At 49.2% G+C, this 24,427-nt stretch overlaps 1 protein-coding gene across 4 annotated transcripts in view; it reads left to right on the forward strand.

Annotated features, from left to right (window-relative positions):
* Nucleotides 1-4,689: 4,689 nt before the first annotated feature.
* The window catches only part of LOC140464179 (phosphoribosyl pyrophosphate synthase-associated protein 1), a 57,910-nt gene continuing 38,172 nt past the window's right edge, over nucleotides 4,690-24,427 (forward strand). For 2 of the 4 annotated variants that reach the window (XM_072559013.1, XM_072559015.1), the window contains exons 1-5: nucleotides 4,728-4,807; nucleotides 5,790-5,891; nucleotides 10,858-10,910; nucleotides 17,562-17,628; nucleotides 21,095-21,267. In XM_072559013.1, the coding sequence (XP_072415114.1) occupies nucleotides 5,809-5,891; nucleotides 10,858-10,910; nucleotides 17,562-17,628; nucleotides 21,095-21,267 (376 nt within the window). In that variant the 5' untranslated portion in view covers nucleotides 4,728-4,807; nucleotides 5,790-5,808. Of the gene's footprint in view, nucleotides 4,808-5,789; nucleotides 5,892-10,857; nucleotides 10,911-17,561; nucleotides 17,629-21,094; nucleotides 21,268-24,427 lie in introns of all 4 variants that reach the window. The other 2 variants (XM_072559014.1, XM_072559016.1) reach the window with 2 other exon arrangements.

A 24,427-nucleotide genomic window follows, 5' to 3' on the forward strand; every position in this document is an offset into this window, starting at 1 on the left:
GCCTTGGTGTAGGATGATGCCTGGTGTAGGGTGGTGCCCCGGTGTAGGGTGATGCCTGGTGTAGGGTGATACCGTGGTGTAGGGTGGTGCCCTGGTGTAGGGTGGTGCCTGGTGTAGGGTGGTGCCTGGTGTAGGGTGGTGTCAGGTGTAGGGTGATGCCCTGGTGTAGGGTGATGCCTGGTGTAGGGTGATGCCCTGGTGTAGGGTGATGCCTGGTGTAGGGAGATGCCTGGTGTAGGGTGATGCCTGGTGTAGGGTGGTGCCTGGTGTAGGGTGGTGCCTGGTGTAGGGTGATGGCTGGTGTAGGGTGGTGTCTGGTGTAGGGTGATGCCCTGGTGTAGGGTGATACCGTGGTGTAGGGTGATGCCTGGTGTAGGGTGATGGCTGGTGTAGGGTGATGGCTGGTGTAGGGTGATGCCCTGGTGTTGGGTGGTGCCTTGTGTAGGGTGATGCCTGGTGTAGGGTGATGCCCTGGTGTAGGGTGATACCGTGGTGTAGGGTGATGCCTGGTGTAGGGTGATGCCCTGGTGTAGGGTGGTGCCCTGGTGTAGGGTGATGCCTGGTGTAGGGTGATACCGTGATGTAGGGTGATGCCTGGTGTAGGGTGATACCGTGGTGTAGGGTGATGCCTGGTGTAGGGTGATACCGTGGTGTAGGGTGATGCCTGGTGTAGGGTGATACCGTGGTGTAGGGTGATGCCTGGTGTAGGGTGATGCCCCGGTGCAGGGTGATGCCTGGTGTAGGGTGATGCCCCGGTGTAGGGTGATGCCCCGGTGTAGGGTGATTCCCCGGTGTAGGGAGATGCCCTGGTGTAGGGTGATACCGTGGTGTAGGGTGATGCCTGGTGTAGGGTGATGCCCTGGTGTAGGGTGATGCCTGGTGTAGGGTGATGCCTGGTGTAGGGTGATGCCTGGTGTAGGGTGATGCCCCGGTGTAGGGTGGTGCCTGGTGTAGGGTGGTGCCTGGTGTAGGGTGATGCCCCGGTGCAGGGTGATGCCTGGTGTAGGGTGATGCCCCGGTGTAGGGTGATGCCCCGGTGTAGGGTGATGCCCCGGTGTAGGGAGATGCCCTGGTGTAGGGTGCTACCGTGGTGTAGGGTGATGCCCGGTGTAGGGTGATGCCCTGGTGTAGGGTGATGCCTGGTGTAGGGTGTTGCCTGGTGTAGGGTGATGCCCCGGTGTAGGGTGATGCCTGGTGTAGGGTGATGCCTGGTGTAGGGTGATGCCCCGGTGTAGGGTGGTGCCTGGTGTAGGGTGGTGCCTGGTGCAGGGTGATGCCTGGTGTAGGGTGATGCCCCGGTGTAGGGTGATGCCCCGGTGTAGGGTGGTGCCTGGTGTAGGGTGATGCCTGGTGTAGGGTGATGCCTGGTGTAGGGTGATGCCCCGGTGTAGGGTGATGCCTGGTGTAGGGTGATGCCTGGTGTAGGGTGATGCCCCGGTGTAGGGTGGTGCCTGGTGTAGGGTGGTGCCTGGTGCAGGGTGATGCCTGGTGTAGGGTGATGCCCCGGTGTAGGGTGATGCCCCGGTGTAGGGTGGTGCCTGGTGTTAGGTGATGCCCTGGTGTAGAGTCAAGCCCCAGTGTAGTGTGATGCCCCCTATCGATGATGCCCCCTCCGCCTCCGCCGGATCTGCTCCCAGGAGGACCAGTTCCACCACAGAACACACCAGATGGCCTCCTTCTTTAGAGACTGCAATTTCCCTTCCCACATGGTTAAAGCTGCCCTCCAACGCATCTCGTCTACATCCCGCACCTCCACCCTCAGACCCCACCCCTCCAACCGTAACAAGGACAGAACGCCCCTGGTGCTCACCTTCCACCCTACAAACCTTCACATAAACCAAATCATCCACTGACATTTCCGCCACCTCCAAAAAGACCCCACCACCAGGGATATATTTCCCTCCCCACCCCTTTCCGCCTTCTGCAAAGACTGTTCCCTCCGTGACTACCTGGTCAGGTCCACGCCCCCCAACAACCCACCCTCCCATCCTGGCACCTTCCCCTGCCACCGCAGGAACTGTAAAACCTGCGCCCACACCTCCTCCTTCACCTCCATCCAAGGCCCTAAAGGAGCCTTCCACATCCATCAAAGTTTCACCTGCACATCCACCAATATCATTTATTGTATCCGTTGCTCCCGATGCGGTCTCCTCTACATTGGGGAGACTGGGCGCCTCCTAGCAGAGCGCTTTAGGGAACATCTCCGGGACACCCGCACCAATCAACCAAACCGCCCCGTGGCCCAACACTTCAACTCCCCCTCCCACTCTGCCGAGGACATGGAGGTCCTGGGCCTCCTTTACCGCCGCTCCCTCACCACCAGACGCCTGGAGGAAGAACGCCTCATCTTCTGCCTCAAAACACTTCAACCCCAGGGCATCAATGTGGACTTCAACAGTTTCCTCATTTTCCCTTCCCCCACCTCACCCTAGTTCCAAACTTCCAGCTCAGCACTGTCCCCATGACCTGTCCTACCTGCCGATCTTCTTTTCCACCTATCCACTCCACCCTCCTCCCTGACCTATCACCTCCATCCCCACCCCCACTCACCCATTGTACTCTATGCTACTCTCTCCCCACCCCCACCCTCCTCTAGCTTATCTCTCCACGCTTCAGGCTCACTGCCTTTATTCCTGATGAAGGGCTTTTGCCCGAAACGTCGATTTCGCTGCTCGTTGGATGCTGCCTGAACTGCTGTGCTCTTCCAGCACCACTAATCCAGAATCTGGTTTCCAGTATTTGCAGGCACTGTTTTTATCCCCTGTCGGTGATGCCCCCTCTCGGTGATGCCCCCTGTCGGTGGTGCCCCCTGTCGGTGATGCCCCCTCTCTGTGATGACCCCTGTCGGTGATGCCCCCTCTCGGTGATGCCCCCTGTCGGTGGTGCCCCCTCTCTGTGCTGCCCCCTGTCGGTGATGCCCCCTCTCGGTGATGCCCCCTGTCGGTGGTGCCCCCTGTCGGTGATGCCCCCTCTCTGTGATGACCCCTGTCGGTGATGCCCCCTCTCGGTGGTGCCCCCTGTCGGTGATGCCCCCTTTCTGTGATGACCCCTGTCGGTGATGCCCCCTCTCGGTGATGCCCCCTGTCGGTGATGCCCCCTCTCGGTGATGCCCCCTCTCGGTGATGCCCCCTCTCTGTGATGACCCCTCTCTGTGATGACCCCTGTCGGTGATGCCCCCTGTCGGTGATGCCCCCTCTCAGTGATGCCCCCTCTCTGTGATGACCCCTGTCGGTGATGCCCCCTGTCGGTGATGCCCCCTCTCGGTGGTGCCCCCTGTCGGTGATGCCCCCTCTCTGTGATGACCCCTGTCGGTGATGCCCCCTCTCGGTGATGCCCCCTGTCGGTGATGCCCCCTGTCGGTGATGCCCCCTCTCGGTGATGCCCCCTGTCGGTGATGCCCCCTCTCGGTGGTGCCCCCTGTCGGTGATGCCCCCTCTCGGTGATGCCCCCTCTCTGTGATGACCCCTGTCGGTGATGCCCCCTGTCGGTGATGCCCCCTGTCGGTGGTGCCCCCTGTCGGTGATGCCCCCTGTCGGTGGTGCCCCCACTCGGTGATGCCCCCTGTCGGTGGTGCCCCCTCTCGGTGGTGCCCCCTGTCGGTGATGCCCCCTTTCTGTGATGACCCCTGTCGGTGATGCCCCCTCTCGGTGATGCCCCCTGTCGGTGATGCCCCCTCTCGGTGATGCCCCCTCTCGGTGATGCCCCCTCTCTGTGATGACCCCTCTCTGTGATGACCCCTGTCGGTGATGCCCCCTGTCGGTGATGCCCCCTCTCAGTGATGCCCCCTCTCTGTGATGACCCCTGTCGGTGGTGCCCCCTGTCGGTGATGCCCCCTCTCAGTGATGCCCCCTGTCGGTGATGCCCCCTGTCGGTGATGCCCCCTCTCGGTGATGCCCCCTGTCGGTGGTGCCCCCTGTCGGTGATGCCCCCACTCGGTGATGCCCCCTGTCGGTGATGCCCCCTGACGGTGATGACCCCTCTCTGTGATGCCCCCTCTCTGTGATGACCCCTGTCGGTGATGCCCCCTGTCGGTGATGCCCCCTCTCAGTGATGCCCCCTCTCTGTGATGACCCCTGTCGGTGATGCCCCCTGTCGGTGATGCCCCCTCTCAGTGATGCCCCCTGTCGGTGATGCCCCCTGTCGGTGATGCCCCCTCTCGGTGATGCCCCCTGTCGGTGGTGCCCCCTGTCGGTGATGCCCCCACTCGGTGATGCCCCCTGTCGGTGATGCCCCCTGACGGTGATGACCCCTCTCTGTGATGCCCCCTCTCTGTGATGCCCCCTGTCGGTGATGACCCCTGTCGGTGATGACCCCTGTCGGTGGTGCCCCCTCTCTGTGGTGCCCCCTGTCGGTGATGCCCCCTGTCGGTGGTGCCCCCTGTCGGTGATGCCCCCTGTCGGTGGTGCCCCCTCTCTGTGGTGCCCCCTCTCTGTGGTGCCCCCTGTCGGTGATGCCCCCTGTCGGTGGTGCCCCCTGTCGGTGATGCCCCCTGTCGGTGGTGCCCCCTCTCTGTGGTGCCCCCTGTCGGTGATGACCCCTGTCGGTGGTGCCCCCTCTCTGTGGTGCCCCCTCTCTGTGCTGCCCCCTGTCGGTGGTACCGGGTGGACGGTCAATGATCACGTCCTCAGTTCCAGCTCCGAGAGCGGAAGTGCCGCCCATTGCCCTGGTGCTGATTGGTTAGAGCAGCTGTCAGTCAGGGTCCGGGTTAAAGGTCGCAGTCAGGGGTGGCGAGACTTCCGGTAAGGAGAGAGAGCGGCTCCGGAGTGTGAGCGGGATCTATACCTGACCACAGTATAGATTCTATAGGGTGAGGGGGAGGGGGCGCGCCTGGTATTGGTGGGGGGGACCCTCCCCCTCCCTGACCCTCCCCTCCCCCTCCCTGACCCTCCCCTCCCCCTCCCTGACCCCCCTCTCCCTGACCCCCCCGGTCTCCCGGCTCTGGGATCCTGGCCCTTTGACCCCAGCCCTCCCAGTCTGGTGGGGTGTTCATTGCCAGGCCGTGAGAGGTGTTTACACTCGGGGTTACAGTCAGCCAATGTGTGACCTGGTTCTGTTTTTGTTAATCTGTCACCTTCACCTTCACCCTCCCTGACCCCCCCCTCCCTGACCCCCCCCTCCCTGTCCCCCCCCTCCCTGACCCCCCCCCTCCCTGTCCCCCCCCCTCCCTGACCCCCCCCCTCCCTGACCCCCCCCCTCCCTGTCCCCCCCCTCCCTGACCCCCCCCCCTCCCTGTCCCCCCCCTCCCTGACCCCCCCCTCCCTGACCCCCCCCTCCCTGTCCCCCCCCTCCCTGTCCCCCCCCCTCCCTGTCCCCCCCCCCCTCCCTGTCCCCCCCCCCCTCCCTGACCCCCCCCCCCCTCCCTGACCCCCCCTCCCTGTCCCCCCTCCCTGACCCCCCCTCCCTGTCCCCCCTCCCTGACCCCCCCTCCCTGTCCCCCCCCCTCCCTGTCCCCCCTCCCTGACCCCCCCTCCCTGACCCTCTGCCTCTGCCTGACCCTCTGCCTCTGCATGACCTCGACCCTCACCCTGACCCTCTCCCTCTGCCTGACCCTCTCCCTGACCCTCTCCCTCTGCCCGACCCTCTCCCTGACCCTCTCCCTCTCCCTGACCCTCTCCCTCTCCCTGACCCTCTCCCTCTGCCTGACCCTCTCCCTCTGCCCGACCCTCTCCCTCTCCCTCTGCCCGACCCTCTCCCTGACCCTCTCCCTCTGCCCGACCCTCTCCCTCTGCCCGACCCTCTCCCTCTCCCTCTCCCTCTCCCCGACCCTCTGCCTCTGCCTATTCCTGCAGAATTGTGGAATCTCCAAAGATGAATGTGGCCAAAGGTGGTTATCGTGTATTTTCGGCCAATTCCAATGCAGCCTGTACTGAACTAGCCAAACGCATCACAGAGTAAGTGGAACACCTTTGTTTTTGCTATTTTGTAATCAATAGTTCATGGAAAAATTTGCTGCAGCTGAAGGCAGCTCAGCTTTTGCTTGCCCTACATTTCACATGTCAACTGGAGCTCTGGTTTCCTCCCACATTCCAAAGATGTGCAAGTTAGGTTGATTGGCAATGCTAAATTACCCATAATATTTGGGGATGTGTAGGTTAGTTGTGTTAACCATGGGAAATACAGAGTTACAGGGATAGATTAGGGGGATGGGTCTGGGTGGGATGTTCTTTGAAGGGTCGGGTCGGTGTAGATGTGTTGGGCCAAATGGCCTGTTTCCACACTGGGGGTTCTATATAAAACAAAAATCTGTGAGGGTCTGTGCACTCGGGTTGGAGAGGGAGTGTGGTGTGGTGGGGTGGGGTGGCAGTGAGGCTGTGGGAGAGATCATTTACTGGCACTTCCAAAGCAGTCCACATATTCTCATTTTCCCACTTTCTGGGAATACACCAAATGATGTATATTTAGGTATTCCATTGACAGATCTTAAATGTGTCACCCTGATATATTTACTGAATTCTGACCAGTAAAGTCTGATTGTTTGTTTGAGCAACCTATCAGGTCACCTAAATTTTCTTGCAACTAGGCAGTCCTTATTTCCTTTGCTTATGAATAAGTCTGTCTTTTCTGATCATTTAGTCTTCGCTAATACATCTCCTGGTCTATTACTTTGTTGAATGAAGTGTTTGAAACTGATCAGTATAACTTACGTAATTTTATGGAGGGAAATTGCATTCTAGTGAAAATCTCATTGGGTAAAATATAAAGTTTGCATGTTTTACTTATAAACCATATCCTGTGAGAGCAGGGAATGCTTCAATAACCACTGCAGGTTGAGGCAGTCTGTCGAGACTGGTGAACTTTAGCATGATGAGCCTTACGTTTATTCCTTCAAGGAGGTGGTGTGAGCCGCTGTCTTGATCTACTGTACTCTATGGTGCTCGTTTGGAGAGGGAGTTAGGGATTTTGACCCAGAACAATGAAAGAATAGCGAAACACTGTTAAAGAAACCTTGGCAAGTTGCTCCATTGCCTCTTGTGAATAGTATCTGCTGCCACAACAGTGTCTCAGTGTTGGAGGAGTGAAAACTTACGATGATGAAACTGATAACTGATCTGCTTTGTCCTGGATCATATCAGAAACTGCTGAAGATGCTCTCATTCCAGGCAGGCGGGGAGAACTCCATTCAGGAATATTTCAACAGGTTGCAAAGTGAGTCATTCGACACCGTGTCCAGTCTCTGATCTATTCTTGTAGCTACTGTATTTCTGTGGCTGTTCTTGTTAAGTTTCTGGTCAGTTGTAACCTCCAGGATGCTGATAGTGGCAGAGTCAGTCAAAAGGAGATGGTCAGATTGTCCTTTGATGTTCATTGCATGACACTTTTGTGGCATGGATATTACTTACCACTTGTTACCCCAAGCCTGGATATTGTCCAGATCTTGTTGCGTTTGAATATGGACTGGCTCAGTATCTGAGTGGTGGTGAATGGTGCTGAATGTTGTGCAATCATCGGTGAACATCCTCATGTCAGACCTTATGACAGAGGGAAGGTCATTGATGAAGCAGCTGAAGATGGTTGGGCCTATGGCACTATCCTGAGGAACTCCTGCAGAGATGTCCTGGAGCTGAGATGACTGACCTCCAACAACTACAACCATCTTCCTGTGTGCCAGGTATAACTCAGTGGAGAGATTTCCCCCTGATTTCCAACGACTCCAGTTTTGTTAGGGCCCCTTGCAGCCTTGATGTCAAGGGCAATTATTATCATCTCACTTCTGGAATTCGGCTCTTTTATTCCAATTTGGACCAAAATTGTAATGCCCTCCGATGTTGAACGATCCTTGCAGAACCAAGCAAAGTGTCAGTGAATTTAAATGTTTTTAATGGAATGTGAAAAATGCTGGTCCAGCGTTTATTGCCTATTCCCAGCTGCCCTCTCGTTGGTGGTCAGCGAGCTACTTTCTCACTGTTACAGTTCTTTGGGTTAAGTAGATGGATTTAATGCTTTTTGGGAGGGAGTTCTAGGATTTGAACCCAGCGACAGGGAAGGAATAGCAATTTTACTTCCATGACAGGGTGACGAGTGGCTTGGAGGGGAACTTACTGGTAGTGGTGTTCCCATGTATCTGCTGTTCTTGTCCTTCAAGATTGTGGTTTTAGAAGGTGCCATTGATGAAGACTTTGCAAATTACTCGCTGCATTTTAAGTAGGCTGTGTTGTTGGGACAGAAAGTGTATGTGGTTGATAGAGTGCCAGTAAGACAGGCTGCTTTGTTCTGAATGCTGTTTGACTTGAGTGATATTGGAGCTGTGCTCATCCAGGCAAGTGGACAGTCCTTGGATTTCAAGGTTGAGAGAAGCTGGGTCAATTACCTGCTTTTGACCACTCTTTTCCCCATGTTATTTATAGGTCTGATGACTTTTTCTGGTCAATCTGGCCATCCTGTAGGATGGTGATCTTGTGGATGGGGTGAATTCAATGAGGGTAGAGCTGTTGTTGAAGTATCTGTGAAGATGTCAGCCATCTTGAGCACCTCTAACGGGCCGAGGTGGAGGCAAACCCAAACAATAGAAGGAATGTTTGTGTAAACATGTGCCCCCCCAGCTTCTTCAGGTTCCACCACCACCACCAAACCCCACCCCCATCCCCAGCTTCAGAGTGGAATAAAGTCGTCATCAATCTCTGGAATGTGCTTTGCTGGAGATGTGGACTTGGTTCTTAACGAATATTGGCTGTGTCGAGCAACACAGTCCAAGTTCATTTGCTCCTTTAAACTTAATCCGTCTGTGTTGTGCCCATTGAATACTGCCACGATGTGGACAGTGCAGGGTTAGATACACAGTAAAGCTTTCTCTGCTCGCTCTCAATTGAAAAACCAATGCCGTCTACTCTTTTAAACCAAAATTAAAACTCCATCGACACTGTTCCTGTCAAACATACTCAGGAAAGATGTAACTTGGGCTTAGATACGGAGTAAAGTTCCATTGATCTGAGGAATCCTCCCAAGGTTACTATTTGACCAGGTAACGCCCTGTGTTCATAAATGTTTCCAAGTGGCTTTGTGACTTTACTCTTTGAGAGTTGTAATTATACCCTGGTTGTACTGTGATACAGATACGTCATCTGTTAATCAGTTCTGTTTCCCACTGATAGTAAACTGATAGTGACTATCTGTGCTTCCCTTTTCACTGCTGCTTTTATCATTTTGTTTTCCACAGCTGTTTTTAGTGGTTGTGTTACTAGGCTAGTAATTTAGTGGCCTGGGTTAATCATCTAAAGAGATGAAATCTGAACTCCCCATACATTTGGTGAGCTGAACTTTAATTAAAAAGACAGTGCTGAAGAAACTTGCTACTTTTTTTCAGAGTTGTTTCAGACCTGAAGCATTTACTCTGTTCCCATCCCCACAGATACTGCCAGACTCACTGAATTTCTCCAGACCTTTTTTTGTTTTATTTCAGGTTTCCAAAATCTGCTATACTTTATTTTTCTTTGAAGTTTGATTAAATTTAGAATAAATATCTAGTGTTAGGAATAGTGACCATGCAACGACCAAGCTGTTGTAGAAAGCTGCCTGGTTCACTAACATCCTTAACCAAACTAATGTTTATGTAATTTGACAGCAATGCAATTGACTTTTAATAATGCTCTTGAAATGGCTGACCAACAGAAGATAGACCTCAGCTGCTTCCTTCAAGGCAATTATACAATGAATGTTGACCATGCCTCAATGTTTGCATCTCCGATGAGTGTCACGCTTCACTGTGGTCATGAGAAAGTCACACTCTGCTATTCTCCTCAAAAGTTAAGGATTTTATAAAAATCCAGAAAATTTCTAGTTTACCTGACTTCAATCATGGTATCAGTGAAATTGCCCATTTCCAGCTCCGTTAAAATATTCACCTTCATCTTGGTTCAGATCATTGCAGCTGAAACACTCATTCACCTTGTCATTACTTTTGATTTTTAGTTCTGTTCCAAAGCATTACTGGCTGGTCTCTCACAACTTTACCTTTTGAGGGATCCAGAACTTTGTCTGTTTCATAATTCAGGGCAAGTTCTGGATCCCTGTCACCCCTATGCACACCAAGTGTCCTGTTCAAGGAGTGTGTGGATTTTAAAATTCTTATTCTTGCTTTCCGATCTCTCCATTCCTGTCCACATCTCTGCAATCTTAAATCCCCTGAAATATTAGTTGTACTCTTTATTCTGTTTATCCTTTATTTTAATTCGTCCAACGCTGTTATGTCCTGAACTCTAGAACTCACTCTCTGCATATCTCGACCTTGCTACCTTGCTTCCTAAACCCCACCATAAAAGTCCTCTTTCCAAACTCTGATCAGGCGTCATATCTCCAAACAGAGTGGAGTATTCCACTTTGTTTTGTAATGTGTGTGTGAAGCCTCACTGCATCATTTATTCTCTTAAAGGTGGTTTCTAGTTTGAGTTGTTGAGAAATCCATTTACAATCTGTCCTTTCAGATTCTGCAATGATGCAGAATTACAGGACATTGAATGATCATTTTAAATCACTCCTTTTTAATTAGATACCAATTACTTGGTGTGTATATAGCTTCAAACAGCTAAAACTTTGAAAAGACCTATTGAGCTAGTGGAAATTTTACACTTGTAATTTTTCCCATGACTTTAATTGAACTTGGAACTGGTTCTGTGGTTTTTTTGAAATGAAAATTGTGCAGTTTGATCTTCTGTGGACTAAAAAGTTAATAACCATTAACCAAAAGTTAATTTGAAAGAAATCAGGAATTGTGTGGCCTTGAGATCTTCAAATGTCTCTTTGTGGTACAATTGCTGTTAGTTGCTCTGAGTCACAGACCCAGTTTGAAGCTAAAATCTTGATCATATTGGACAGCACTGAGACTGCAATTATAAATGTTTAATCTCATCTCTTTTTCTTTAGACGTCTTGGAGTTGAACTTGGCAAAGCTGTGGTGTACCAGGAACCGAACCGGGGTAAGGGGCTCAGTTCGCTACTGTACACGGTCAAATGATGGTATTGGTATATTGAAGTACTGTTCAGTGCTGTAAGCATGCATGACATCTGTATATGTAGCCTGTAATTATCTAGCTTCCTTATTTCTCCTCTGCAATTCCACCCCCCCACCCCAAGCCTGTGAGAAATAGTAATTCTGTGATACAGACTGCAGGGGCCATGTTATCTCGGAATCTCCTATTGAAGTTGTGGGCTACGTGTGGTGTACAGGCTCTGGGGGCAGATCGAATTCATGGGGAGCACTTCATATTTACATTGTGCTTCCTTAACCCCATCAGAGGTCTTGAAAATAATTGCATCCCTTCAGTGGGGCCTGTTTGGGAGTGAAGAGTACTACCAAAACAGGGAGGGTGAAGTGGTGGGGGGCAGGGGTTGCATTTGTGAACGTGGGTGCCTGTTTGTGCACCATCTCTGCTCCTATGCACATTTTGGAAAGCCCAGAATTGCCCTGACTGGATGCTTTCAGATAAACCAGGTGACTCAGTGGTTAGCACTGCTGCCCCACCAGTTCGATTCCAGCCTCAGGTGACTGTACAAACTCCACACAGGCATTCTCCCTGTGTCTGTGTGGGTTTCATTTGGGTGCTCCGGTTCATCATCGTCGTCGTCGTCGTCTTCTTCGTCCTCCTCCCACCCCCACCCCCCAGTCCAAAGATGTTTGGATTAGGTGGATTAGCCACAGGAACTGCAGGCTTGCAGGATGGGAGTGGGGAGGTGGGTCTAGGTTGGGAAGCTATTCTGAGGGTCAGTGTGGATTTGATGGGCTGAATGGCCTGTTTCCACACTGTAGGGATTCTCTGATTCTAAATAGATAACTATCTGCTTCCACCAAGCAATGATCCTGAGGGAGCACATACAAAGCAACATGTTGCAAATGCTGGAAATCTGAAATATAAACATAGAATATTTGAAAAAACTCCATAGATTAGGCATCATTCATGGGGTGCCTGGGAAACTTCAGCTTCTGATGATATATCATCCGAACTGAGGACTTCTGTTGAAAACTCATCTTGGCTTGAAACATTTGGCTTTGGTTCTCTCCAGAAAAAGTCTGACCTGAGTATTTTCAGCACCTTTTTATTACATTGGAATCAAGACGCTTTGCTGTTGCTCCTTCCCCATCTCTGAAATGACCAATAATAATGAGAAACTTGTTGACCTTCTAACTGACAAGTTACTAAAGTGCAGCCATTTCTGTTGGTATCAGGATTGGACAGTAATGAATTTGGAAAGAGCACACTTGCTGATACTGGGTCTGTAACATGTGAATACACTTACCTGTTCACTTTGGGAGCAGACTGGGCTAAGGATGGAGCTCACTGTGCTGCTTGTATGTCAAACACTTCCAGTGAATTAGAGCAGGAACTTTGTCAAACGTCTGAGTTTGTGTGTAGGTTCACATTGTGAATGCAGGATATGAACCTTGAATTCCGATTAATATCAATGCCAAGGGAGTGCTGTGCTCTAGGGGCTAAATGCTGAGGGAGCACCACACCATGACAGAGGGGAGGTTAGTAGCCAAGACTAAAGGAGCACTATGTCATGGGGGCTCAATGCTGAGAGAGCACTGTTCTCCAATCAGAAGCTAGACATAGGTCTGTTCTAGTGGACATGGAGTGCTGTATAGTATAATGCAGTCTCCCTGGATAAGATGTTTCCTCAAATTTGAGCTTGTAGTGTTTTGGTTTGTTTTTTTTAACTTTCTGCTCTCTCTCTCTCTTCCTGTCTGCACTTCCTCAGCTTTCCTGGAAGCTGATTTCAATCTTGTAGCTATTGTGCTAATCATGCAGGATTCTACTCCAGGCTGGCTATGCTGAAAATGACACTGGCATACTTGTCAATGATTGGACTAAATGAGTTACTGCACTAAGTGACAGTGAGATCAATGTCTCATCATGTATTCTTGGATGCACCATTCTGAGTTGCTTCACTGTATCTCTGCTGAGTAGTCATGACCTGGAATCATAGAGACAATCACGTGGACTGCAGCTGGCCACCACCACCTCAAGGGCAACTGGCAATAAATGTTGGCCAACCAGTGGTGCCCATATCCCATGAGTGAATGGGGAAAAAAATAAGGAAAACAAAACCAATAGTGAAAAAAAAACTGGAAATATAAATTTTTAAAAATCTGCTGAAATAGAGTTCTGGTGTCACTTGTGGAAAGAGAACAGTTAACTTGAAAAATTAAACAGCAAAGGCCATTCAACCCAATGTGCCTGTGTGGGCTGTTTTGAAAGAGCTCTCCAGTTGATACCAGCCCTTTTTGGCTTTCCCAAGAAACCTGCCCACTTTTCCCCTTGTGTCATTTCCAATTTGCTTTCCAGTGTTACTCGTTAATAAGCTCCCATTGGTCTTTAAGGGAGCATGTTCCAAATTATAAATCATATCTTCAAAAAGAAACAGTTTCCCTTGTCACTGTTGGTTTTAATTTTGAGCATGTTTCCTTTGGGAAACAATCCCCTTTTGGTTTACAGACCCAAACCGTTTATGATTTTAAAATACACATTGAACCCATTCAGAAGGAAGCACAGACAAGAACAGAAAGTAACAAAATAAGAGCAAACCAAAATGCCACAAACTTAATTTGAAGCAACAAAAATAATGATCCTACTTCTTCAAATTCTGCATGTAACTGAAATTTGGTATGTTTCCTGTAAATCTCCATTGAACTGCTGTGAACCTTTTCTGAGGTTTCAACTGGGGTTTTATAAAACTTGCCTGTGGCCTCCTTGCTATGTACTTGATGCTTCTATTATATGAGCATCTCTCATACGTTTTCACAACTTTCTTTCAAGCGTTTCAGGGCATACACCACCAGGTCAATCTTTCTTTCTATATCCCATTGGAGACAGCTGAATGAATTTGAGCTCAGGCTTAGTACACGAAGTGTGAGGATAGAGAAAATGGTGCAATTGAGTATATCTATGTATTTCCCCGATTGGGTGTTATCTTTGAAATAGTTTGAATATAGGCTTTTAGTATTGAACTTCAGTTACATTGAACAAAAGAACATAGAACAACACAGTGCAGAACAGGTCCTTCGGCTTGTGAATTAATCTAAGCCCATCTAACCTACACTATCCCATATCACCCATGTGCTTATCCAAGGGTTGGTTAAATCTCCCTAATGTGGCTGAGTTAACTACATTGGCAGGTAGGACATTCCACGCCCTTACCACTGAGTAAAGAATCTATCACCCCTTAATTTGTAGTTATGCCCTCTCATACAAGCTGACGACATCATCCTAGGAATAAGTCTGTCACTGACTACCCTATCTAATCTTCTGATCATCTTGTATGTCTCTATCAAATCCCCTCTTAACCTTCTTCTTTCCAATGAGAACAGACCCAAATCTCTCAGCCTTTCCTCATAAGACCTTCCCTCCAGACCAGGCAACATCCTGATAAATCTCCTCTGCACCTGTTCCAATGCTTCCACATCCTTCCTGTAATGGGGCAAACAGAACTGTACACAATATTCCAAGTGTGACCATACTAGCATTTTGTATAGTTACAGCATGACATTATGGCTTTGGAACTTGATCCCTCTACCAATGAAACCTAACACACCGTAAGCCTCCTTAACAGCACTATCCACCTGGGTGGCAACTTTTAGGGATTTATGCACATGGATACCAAGATCCCTCTGCACATCCACACCTCCAAGAATCCTTCCATTGACCCAGTACTCTGCGCTTTTCTAACGCAGTATGTAGATTGTCCAACCAGAGGGGAGGCCATATTGGATTTGGTACTCGGTAACGAACCGGGACAAGTGGTGGGCTTGTTAGTGGGTGAACATTTTGGTGATGGCGACCACAATTCTGTCACTTTCACCTTGGTTATGGAGAGGGATAGGTGCACACAACAAGGAAGTTTTTACAATTGGGGGAAGGGAAATTACGATGCTGTAAGACAGGATTTGAGGAGCATACGTTGGGAGCATAGGCTGTCAGGGAAGGATGTGGTGGAAATGTGGGACTTTTTCAAGGAGCAGATACGACGTGTCCTTGATATGTATGTACCGATCAGGCAGGAAAGAAATGGTCGTGTGAGGGAGCCTTGGTTGACGAGGGAGGTTGAATGTCTAGTAAAGAGGAAGAAGGAGGCTTACATAAGGTTGAGGAAACAAGGTTCAGACAGAGCAGTGGAGGGATACAGGATAGCCAGAAGGGACCTGAAGAAAGGGATTAGGAGAGCTAAGAGAGGGCATGAAAAATCCCTGGCGGATAGGATCAAGGATAACCCCAAGGCATTCTATGCGTATGTGAGAAACCTGAGAATGACGAGAACGAGGGTAGGTCCGATCAAGGACAGTGGTGGGAGACTGTGTATTGAGTCGGAAGAGATAGGAGAGGTCTTGAACAAGTACTTCTCTTCAGTATTTACGAACGAGAGGGACTGTATTGTTGAAGAGGAGAGTGTGAAACGGACTGATAAGCTAGAAGAGATATCTGTTAGGAAGGAAGATGTGTTGGACATTTTGAACAACTTGAGGATAGACAAGTCCCCCGGGCCTGACGGGATATATCCTAGGATTATGTGGGAAGCAAGAGAGGAAATTGCAGTACCGTTGGCAATGATCTTCTCGTCTTCACTGGCAACGGGGGTGGTACCAGGGGACTGGAGAGTAGCGAATGTTGTGCCCCTGTTCAAAAAAGGGAATAGGGATAACCCCGGGAATTACAGGCCAGTTAGTCTTACTTCTGTGGTAGGCAAAGTAATGGAAAGGGTACTGAGGGATAGGATTTACGAGTATCTGGAACGGCACTGCTTGATTAGGGACAGCCAGCACGGATTTGTGAAGGGTAGGTCTTGCCTTACAAGTCTTATTGAATTCTTCGAGGAGGTGACCAAGCATGTGGATGAGGGTAGAGCAGTGGATGTAGTGTACATGGATTTTAGTAAGGCATTTGATAAGGTTCCCCATGGTAGGCTTATGCGGAAAGTCAGGAGGCATGGGATAGAGGGAAATTTGGCCAATTGGATAGAAAACTGGCTAACCGGTCGAAGTCAGAGAGTGGTGGTAGATGGTAAATATTCAGCATGGAGTCCAGTTACAAGTGGAGTTCCGCAGGGATCAGTTCTGGGCCCTCTGCTGTTTGTAATTTTTATTAATGACTTAGATGAGGGAGTCGAAGGGTGGGTCAGTAAATTTGCAGATGATACAAAGATAGGTGGAGTTGTGGACAGTGAGGAGGGCTGTTGTCGGCTGCAGAGGGACTTAGATATGATGCAGAGCTGGGCTGAGGAGTGGCAGATGGAGTTCAACCCTGCCAAGTGTGAAGTTGTCCATTTTGGAAGAACAAATAAGAATGCGGAATACAGGGTTAATGGTAGGGTTCTTGGTCAGGTGGAGGAACAGAGGGATCTTGGGGTCTATGTACATAGATCTTTGAAGGTTGCCACTCAGGTGGATAGAGTTTGTAAGAAGGCCTATGGAGTATTATCGTTCATTAGCAGAGGGATTGAATTCAAGAGTCGTGAGGTGATGTTGCAGCTGTACAGGACTTTGGTTAGGCCACATTTGGAGTACTGTGTGCAGTTCTGGTCGCCTCACTTTAGGAAAGATGTGGAAGCTTTGGAGAGGGTGCAGAGAAGATTTACCAGGATGTTGCCTGGAATGGAGAGTAGGTCATACGAGGATAGGTTGAGAGTTCTCGGCCTTTTCTCGTTGGAACGGCGAAGGATGAGGGGTGACTTGATCGAGGTTTATAAGATGATCAGAGGAATAGATAGAGTAGACAGTCAGAAACTTTTTCCCCGGGTACAACAGAGTGTTACAAGGGGACATAAATTTAAGGTGAAGGGTGGAAGGTATAGGGGAGATGTCAGGGGTGGGTTCTTCACCCAGAGAGTGGTGGGGGCATGGAATGCGCTGCCCGTGGGAGTGGTAGAGTCAGATTCATTGGCGACCTTTAAGCGGCATTTGGATAGGTACATGGATGGGTGCTTAATCTAGGATAGAAGTTCGGCACAACATCGTGGGCCGAAGGGCCTGTTCTGTGCTGTATTGTTCTATGTTCTATGTTCTATGTTCTATGTTCTGCCTTCCTGTTATTCTTCCCAAAGTGCATCACCTAACATTTAGCTGCATTGAACTCCATTTGCCACCTCTCAGCCCAATTCTGCAGTTTATCCAAGTCCCCCTGCAACCTGCAACATTCTTCCACACTGTCCACTACTCCACCAACTTTAGTGTCATCTGCAAACTTACTAACCTGTCCACCCATGCCTGCGTCTAAGTCATTTATAAAAATGACAAACAGTAGTGGTCCCAAAACAGATCCTTGTGCCACACCACTAGTAACCAGACTCCAGGCTGAATACTTTCCATCAACCACCACTGATGGTGCCTAACAGAAAGCCAGTTTTTAATCCAAACTGCTAAATCACCCTCAATCTCATGCCTCTGCATTTTCTCCAACAGCCTACCAAGTGGAACCTTATCAGAGGCTTTACTGAAGTCCATGTATACCACGTTAACCGCCCTACCCTCATCTACATATTTGGTCACCTTCTCAAAAACACTCAGTGAGGTTTGTGAGACATGACCTGCCCTTGACGAGAAGGTCTCTTATTTCTCTGTATGTTGCATTGTCTTGCAGAAACCCGTGTAGAGATAAAAGAATCGGTTCGTGGACAGGATATTTTCATCATACAGACCATCTCCAGGTCAGTGTCGGGTGCCTGAGTAATCAGCGCTGTTCTGTGATGGAGACTGTCACTGGAGAGGGATGAGGTGGGCACTCAGCAGGTGATGCAATCCTCCTGTTAAATTTCACAATGTGATTGCAATGGGTGATTGGATACATGTTAGTCAGTGTGAGGAAAGCAGGAGCCCCGTGTCACTTGCTGTTCTGTATTATAGAAACAAGCAAGCTTTGGCAACGCAATGTTTCCTCATTCTGTATTCCACAAGGAATTGATTGTTCTGTCTACTTCCTTATTTTGCAAATTACTCAGGTTGCTCAGTGCACTTGCTTTTGTAGTGTAGTAATGGTCTGAGTTTGTCCAGATGCCCCTCTGTGGATAGTGGCTGGAGTAAGGAGGAGTTGAGGAATAGCTTTGTATCAGTTTGGTTTTCTCATTGCCATAGAGAACAAGAGCAAGGAGGTGACATTGAACTTATACAAGGCACTTTGTAAGACCTCCGCTTGAGTATTGTGTACAATTGTGGACACCACATCAGAGAGGGTGCAAATTCACAACAATGGTTCAAGGGATGAGAAACCTTTAGTTACAAGGACAGATTGAGGAAGTTGGAGAGAGGAATAATGCGAGGAGATATGACAGAGATTTTCAACATCATGAGTGATCTGAACAGAATGGATAAGGAGAAGCTGTTCTGCTCACAAATGGAAAAAAAGAGAAGGCATAGATTTGGAGTGATGTAATCCTATGAGATAGGAGAAGGAGTAGGCCATTTGGCCCTTTTGAGCCTGTTCCCCCATTCAGTGTGATCATGGCTGATCATCAAGCTCAGTATCCAAATCCCAACCTCCAAACCATCAGAAGCAGCGGTAACACTGGGGACTGAATAGGCCGAGAAGCTCCTAATCTATTGATTTTGAAAGGGGTGCACATATGTGGTTCACGCTCTCCTTATCATTTCCCTGCTTGGACTACAAATCTTTGCATTCCCAATCATTGGAGAATTGGTAAACTGGAGAACTTTTTACAAATCTACCAGTTAGAGGCTACTCTTATTTGTTTGCATGTTGAACTGATTTTATAATCCGTTTTACACTGAAAGGAACAAGAGTTTTTGGGCAGCATCAAAGTAACTAACTTCCACACGGTGGCAGAGACTCAGGAGCCGAGGGTAGTTTAAAATCCAGCAGTGAGATTGAGATAGGTGGAAGGAGGTGAGGATGAGAGGACAGAGGGAGTGGGGGCGGAGAGGGTGGGAAGAAGATTGCAGGTCAAGAGGGCGGTGCTGAATCTGGTGGGGGTGGAGGGGGGGGGGAGATGAGGAAGCTGGGGAAATCTACATTCATCCTGTGTGGTTGGAGGGTTCCTCGGACCCTCTGCCTAGGAACCCTCCAACCACACGGGATGAATGTAGATTTCTCCAGCTTCCTCATTTCTCACCCCCGCCCCCCCCCCCACCCCCGATTCAGCACCGCCCTCTTGGCTTGCAATCTTCTTCCTTACCTCTCTGGCCCCTCCCACCTTCCACCTATTGTGTTCCCAGCCCCCCCCCCCCCCCCCCCCCCACCACCTTTTATCTCAGCCCGCTTGGCACCCCAGCCTCATTCTTGAAGAAGCACTTATGCCTGAAACATCGATTCTCCTGCTCCTCGGATGCTGCCTGACCTGCTGCACTTTTCCAACACCACACTTTTCAACTCTGGTCTCCAGCATCTGCAGTCCTCCTTTTCTCCATATTCTATTAATACTAAAGGAGAGGAATGAAGTACCATTACTGGAGACCAGACAAACTCATCGGGTATAGGCAGGTAAGTCCACTAGCCCTGGTGGCTTGCATCCTCGAATCCTAAATAAAATAACTATTAAGATAATGAATGCTTTGATTGTAATGTTCCAGAAATCCTGTAATCAGTGGGTTCCATGGGGTTCACTGCTTGGATCACAACTGTTTACAGAATTTATAAATGACTTTGAAAAGGAAGTGAATGTACTGTAGCTAAATTTGAAGATGACACAAAAGCAGGTGGAAAGGCAGCTTGAGATGGATGCAGACTATATCTGTAAACAGTGATACTGATTGGTAGAGCGGGCAAAACGTTGGCAATGGAGTGTAATGTGGGGAAAATGTTCATTTTGGAAGGAAGGAAGGAAGGTCAAAAGAACAGTATTTAAATGGAAGAAAGTTGCAGAAAGCTGCCACACAAAGGGATTTGGGTGGAACTTGTGCCTGAAACATGGAAAGCTAGCACCCAGGTAATCAGGAAGGCGAGTGGAATGTTGGTCCTTATTTCATGGCGATTGGAGTATCAGAGTAGGGAAGTCTTACTGCAACTGTACAAGGTGCTGGGGAGACCCCACCTGGTGTACCCGGGGAGACCCCACCTGGTGTACCCGGGGAGACCCCACCTGGTGTACCCGGGGAGACCCCACCTGGTGTACCCGGGGAGACCCCACCTGGTGTACCCGGGGAGACCCCACCTGGTGTACCCGGGGAGACCCCACCTGGTGTACCCGGGGAGACCCCACCTGGTGTACCCGGGGAGACCCCACCTGGTGTACCCGGGGAGACCCCACCTGGTGTACCCGGGGAGACCCCACCTGGTGTACCCGGGGAGACCCCACCTGGTGTACCCGGGGAGACCCCACCTGGTGTACCCGGGGAGACCCCACCTGGTGTACCCGGGGAGACCCCACCTGGTGTACCCGGGGAGACCCCACCTGGTGTACCCGGGGAGACCCCACCTGGTGTACCCGGGGAGACCCCACCTGGTGTACCCGGGGAGACCCCACCTGGTGTACCCGGGGAGACCCCACCTGGTGTACCCGGGGAGACCCCACCTGGTGTACCCGGGGAGACCCCACCTGGAGTACTGTCAGCAGGGTTGGTTCACCTATTAAAAGAGTCCCTTTCCTCAACTTGCACTGCAGTTCAGAGAAGGTTCACCAGGTATGGAGGGATTCTTATGACAAAGGCTAAACAGGTTGACTGTATTTGAAGTTTACAAGAATGAGGGGTGATCTCATAGAGAAATATAGGATTCTTAAGGGGCTTGACAGGGTCAACGCTGAGAGGCTATTTTCCTCTTGGGGAGAATCTAGGATCAGAGCATACTCTCAGAATAAAGGGACATCAATTTAATACTGAGATAAGGATGAATTTCTTCTGAGGGTTAAGTCTTTGGAATTCCACGAGGAGCTGTAGGGGCAGAGTCCTTTTGTATATTTAAGGCTGAGATAGATGGATTCTTGATGAGTTGGAGAATCAAGGGTTACAGAGAAGAACGTGAACATGAGGAATGTCTGATCTTTATTGGTGGAGCAGGCTCAAGGGGCAGAACAGCCACCTTCTGTTCCTACTGCCTTTCAGGGTGTATCTTTACCTTTTTGGAAATGAATGGTTAAGTGGAATTGTGACACTGGCTGTGCTGGTAATGTTGAGTCAATGCTAAAAGACTTTGAGCAGGCTTAACGTGTCATTCTTTTGCAGAGATGTTAATACGGCTGTAATGGAACTGCTGGTCATGGCCTATGCCTGCAAAACATCATGTGCCCGGAACATCATTGGTGTAATTCCGTACTTCCCCTACAGCAAGCAGTGCAAGATGAGGAAAAGGGGCTCGATTGTGTGTAAACTACTTGCATGCATGCTAGCTAAAGCAGGTGAGCAATATAGGGGAGGAGCAGAGTTTGTCTGACTCTTGGTATGTTACTACTTACCGTGAATAGTAACTGATGTTCAATTGGCAAAGTTATAAATTCCTTGAAGTGGTGATAACAATAGAGGTGGGACTGATAGTGACTCCTGGAAACAGATGCTCTTGCCTTTCTCTCTCATCTTTTTTCATCAAATGTGTTTGTGATTATCTCCTCGTTCACCACAAGGAAAAGCCAGTGCTAGCTCAAAGGGTCTGCCTGATAGCCGAGGGCTTGGGTCATGTTGAAGCGGGTTCAGTATTTAAGAATTTCTTCAGCAAGTGTTGGAGAAACTCAGCAGGTCTGACAGCACTTGTATAGTGAAAAACAGAGTTAATGTTTTGTGTCTAGTGATCCTTTGTCAGAACTCCAAAATGAAGAGTCACTGGATTCAACATTAATTCTGCTGAGGTTCTCTACATGGTTTTTGTTTCAGATTTCCAGCATTCACAATTTTGTTTTTATTTCTGTATCAGAGACTGTTAATTTGTTTACTGGTAGGTTTGGACAGTCAGCATGGATTTAGGAAAGGGAAATCACACTTGACAAATCTCTGGCATTCTTCGAGGATGTAACTAGTAGAGCTGATGACAGGAAGCTGGTGGATTTGTTTTGTTTGGATTTCAGAGGGCTTTTGACAATCTCCATGAGAGATTCTAGTGTTAAATTTAAACTAGAGACCCAGACAGACACCCGGTGACTAAGGCAAGGACTGAATGACATCGCAGGTTCTGAAAAGAGACAGTGCAAGATAGCAGACGATGACACATCCTTCCCAGATAGTCTCACTATGCTCACTTTGAGCAGAATTTCGGCAGACAGGTAACCTGATGAACCAAACAGTAATTGCATCAGAGATCAGATCAGTTTTCCTTCATGTGAATCTAAGGAAAGCGATGGGACCAGACAGAGTACCAGGCCGTGCACTCAGACCATGCATAGAACAACTGGCAGAGGTCTTCTCAGACATCTTCAACCTCTCCCTGCAGCAGGCCACTGTCCCTGCCTGTTTCAAGAGGCCAACATCATCCCTGTGCCCAAGAAGGCTCATGCAGCATGTCTCGATGACTCCCGCCCAGTGGCCCTAACCTCAGTGGTCATGAAGTGCTTTGAAAGGCTGGTCATGGCATTAATCAACACCAGCCTCCCCACTACTCTTAACCCACTGCAATTTGCGTATTGGACCAACAGATCCACATCAGATGCCATATCACTTGCCCTTCACTCCTCCCTAGAACATCTTGACACCAAGAACAGCTACATAAGAATCCTACTCATTGACTACAGTTCAGCCTTCAACACTATTATCCCCCTGAGACTGCTCAGTAAACTTAGTGATCTCAGACTAAGCCCCACTCTTTGCAACTGGATCCTCAGTTTCCTGACCCATAGGTCACAGTCAGTGAAGATTAGGGAGTATATCTATGTATTGGGGACAATGAATTCCACAGGCCCACCACTGTCTGGCTGAAGAAATGTCTCCGCATTTCTGTTCTGAATTTAACCCCCTCTAATTCTAAGGCTGTGTCCACGGGTCCTAGTCTCCTCGCCTAACGGAAACAATTTCCTAGTGTCCACCCTCTCCAAGCCATGTATTATCTTGTAAGTTTCTATTAGATCTCCCCTTAATCTTCTAAACTCCAATGAATACAATCCCAGGATCCTCAGCCGTTCCTCATATGTTAGACCTACCATTCCAGGGATCATCGTGTCAATCTCCGCTGGACACGTTCCAGTGCCAGTATGTCCTTCCTGAGGTGTGGGGACCAAAACTGGACACAGTACTCCAAATGAGGCCTAACCAGAGCTTTATAAAGTCTCAGTAGCCTCGAGAGCATTCTGTCTGGATGTGTCAGTACCAGGTACAGCAACTGTACCACTCAAGATCAGAGACGGTTACAGAGTGTGGTGAACTCAGCGTGGACACTTACAAAGGCCAACCTCCCATCTATAGAATCCAACTACCAGGCCCGCTGTCAAGGAAAGGCCACCAGCATTCTCAAAGATCCATCCCACCCTGGCAATGCTTTTCTACAACCTCTACCATCGGGGAGAAGGTACAGAAGCCTGAACACGCACACGCACACACGCCGGTTTCGAGACAGTTTCTACCCTACTGTTGTTAGAATACTGAATGGACTCTCAAACTCTTAACATTCCCCTGTACCTGTGTTTTTGTACTTTGCTGCTGTTTACCTATTATTTACTATCGATGCTACTTAACTCTGTGATCTGCCTGTATTGCTCACAAGGCAAAGCTTTTCACTGTGCCTCGGTACACGTGACAATAAATTCAGTTCAATTCAATAAATGAAAGCACATGGGATTTGGAGTAGTATAATGCAGTGGATAGAGAATTGGCTGGCAGACACAAAACATAAGAACAAATGGATCTTTTTCCGAATGGTAGGTAGTGATTAATAGGCTTCTGTAGAGATCTGTGCTCTGCCCTCACTAATTACGGTATATATTACCAATTTAGATGAGGGAACTAAATGTAATATCTCCAAGATGCGACATAATGTGAATAAATGTTAGGTTATTCACTTTGGGATCAAAAACAGCAAAGCAGATTATTACTTGGTTTTAAATTGTGAGAGGAGAATGAGCCGTGAGACCTGGGGGTCCTTGTACACCAGTCACTGAAGGTCAGTATGCAGTTGCAGCAGGCAGTTAAGAAAGTAAATGGCTTTTGTAGCGAGAGGATTTGAATACAGGAGCAGGGATGTCTTGCTGCAATTATGCAGGGTCTGGTGAGACCAGACCTGGAGTACTGTGTGCAGTATTGGCCTCCTTATCTGGGGAAGGATGCTCTTACTGAGGTAGTGCAGCAAAGTTTACTGGACTGATCCTTCACTTGGCAGGACTGACGTGAGGACAGGTTAAATCAGTTACCATTATGTTCACTGGAGTTCAGAAGAATGAAAATGGATCTCTATGAAACCTGTAAAGGTCTAACAAGACCTGACAGAGTAGATGCAGGCAGGATGTTTCCAATATCTGGAGTGTCTAGAACCAAGAGTCACAGTCTAAGGATATGAGGTAGGCCATTTAGGATTGAGATGAGAAATCTCTTCACCCAAGGAGTGGTGAACCTCTGAAATTTGCTACAAAGGTAAGTATCGAG

The sequence above is a fragment of the Chiloscyllium punctatum genome, chromosome 39, assembly GCF_047496795.1.
Source record: "Chiloscyllium punctatum isolate Juve2018m chromosome 39, sChiPun1.3, whole genome shotgun sequence".
Taxonomy (NCBI): domain Eukaryota; kingdom Metazoa; phylum Chordata; class Chondrichthyes; order Orectolobiformes; family Hemiscylliidae; genus Chiloscyllium; species Chiloscyllium punctatum.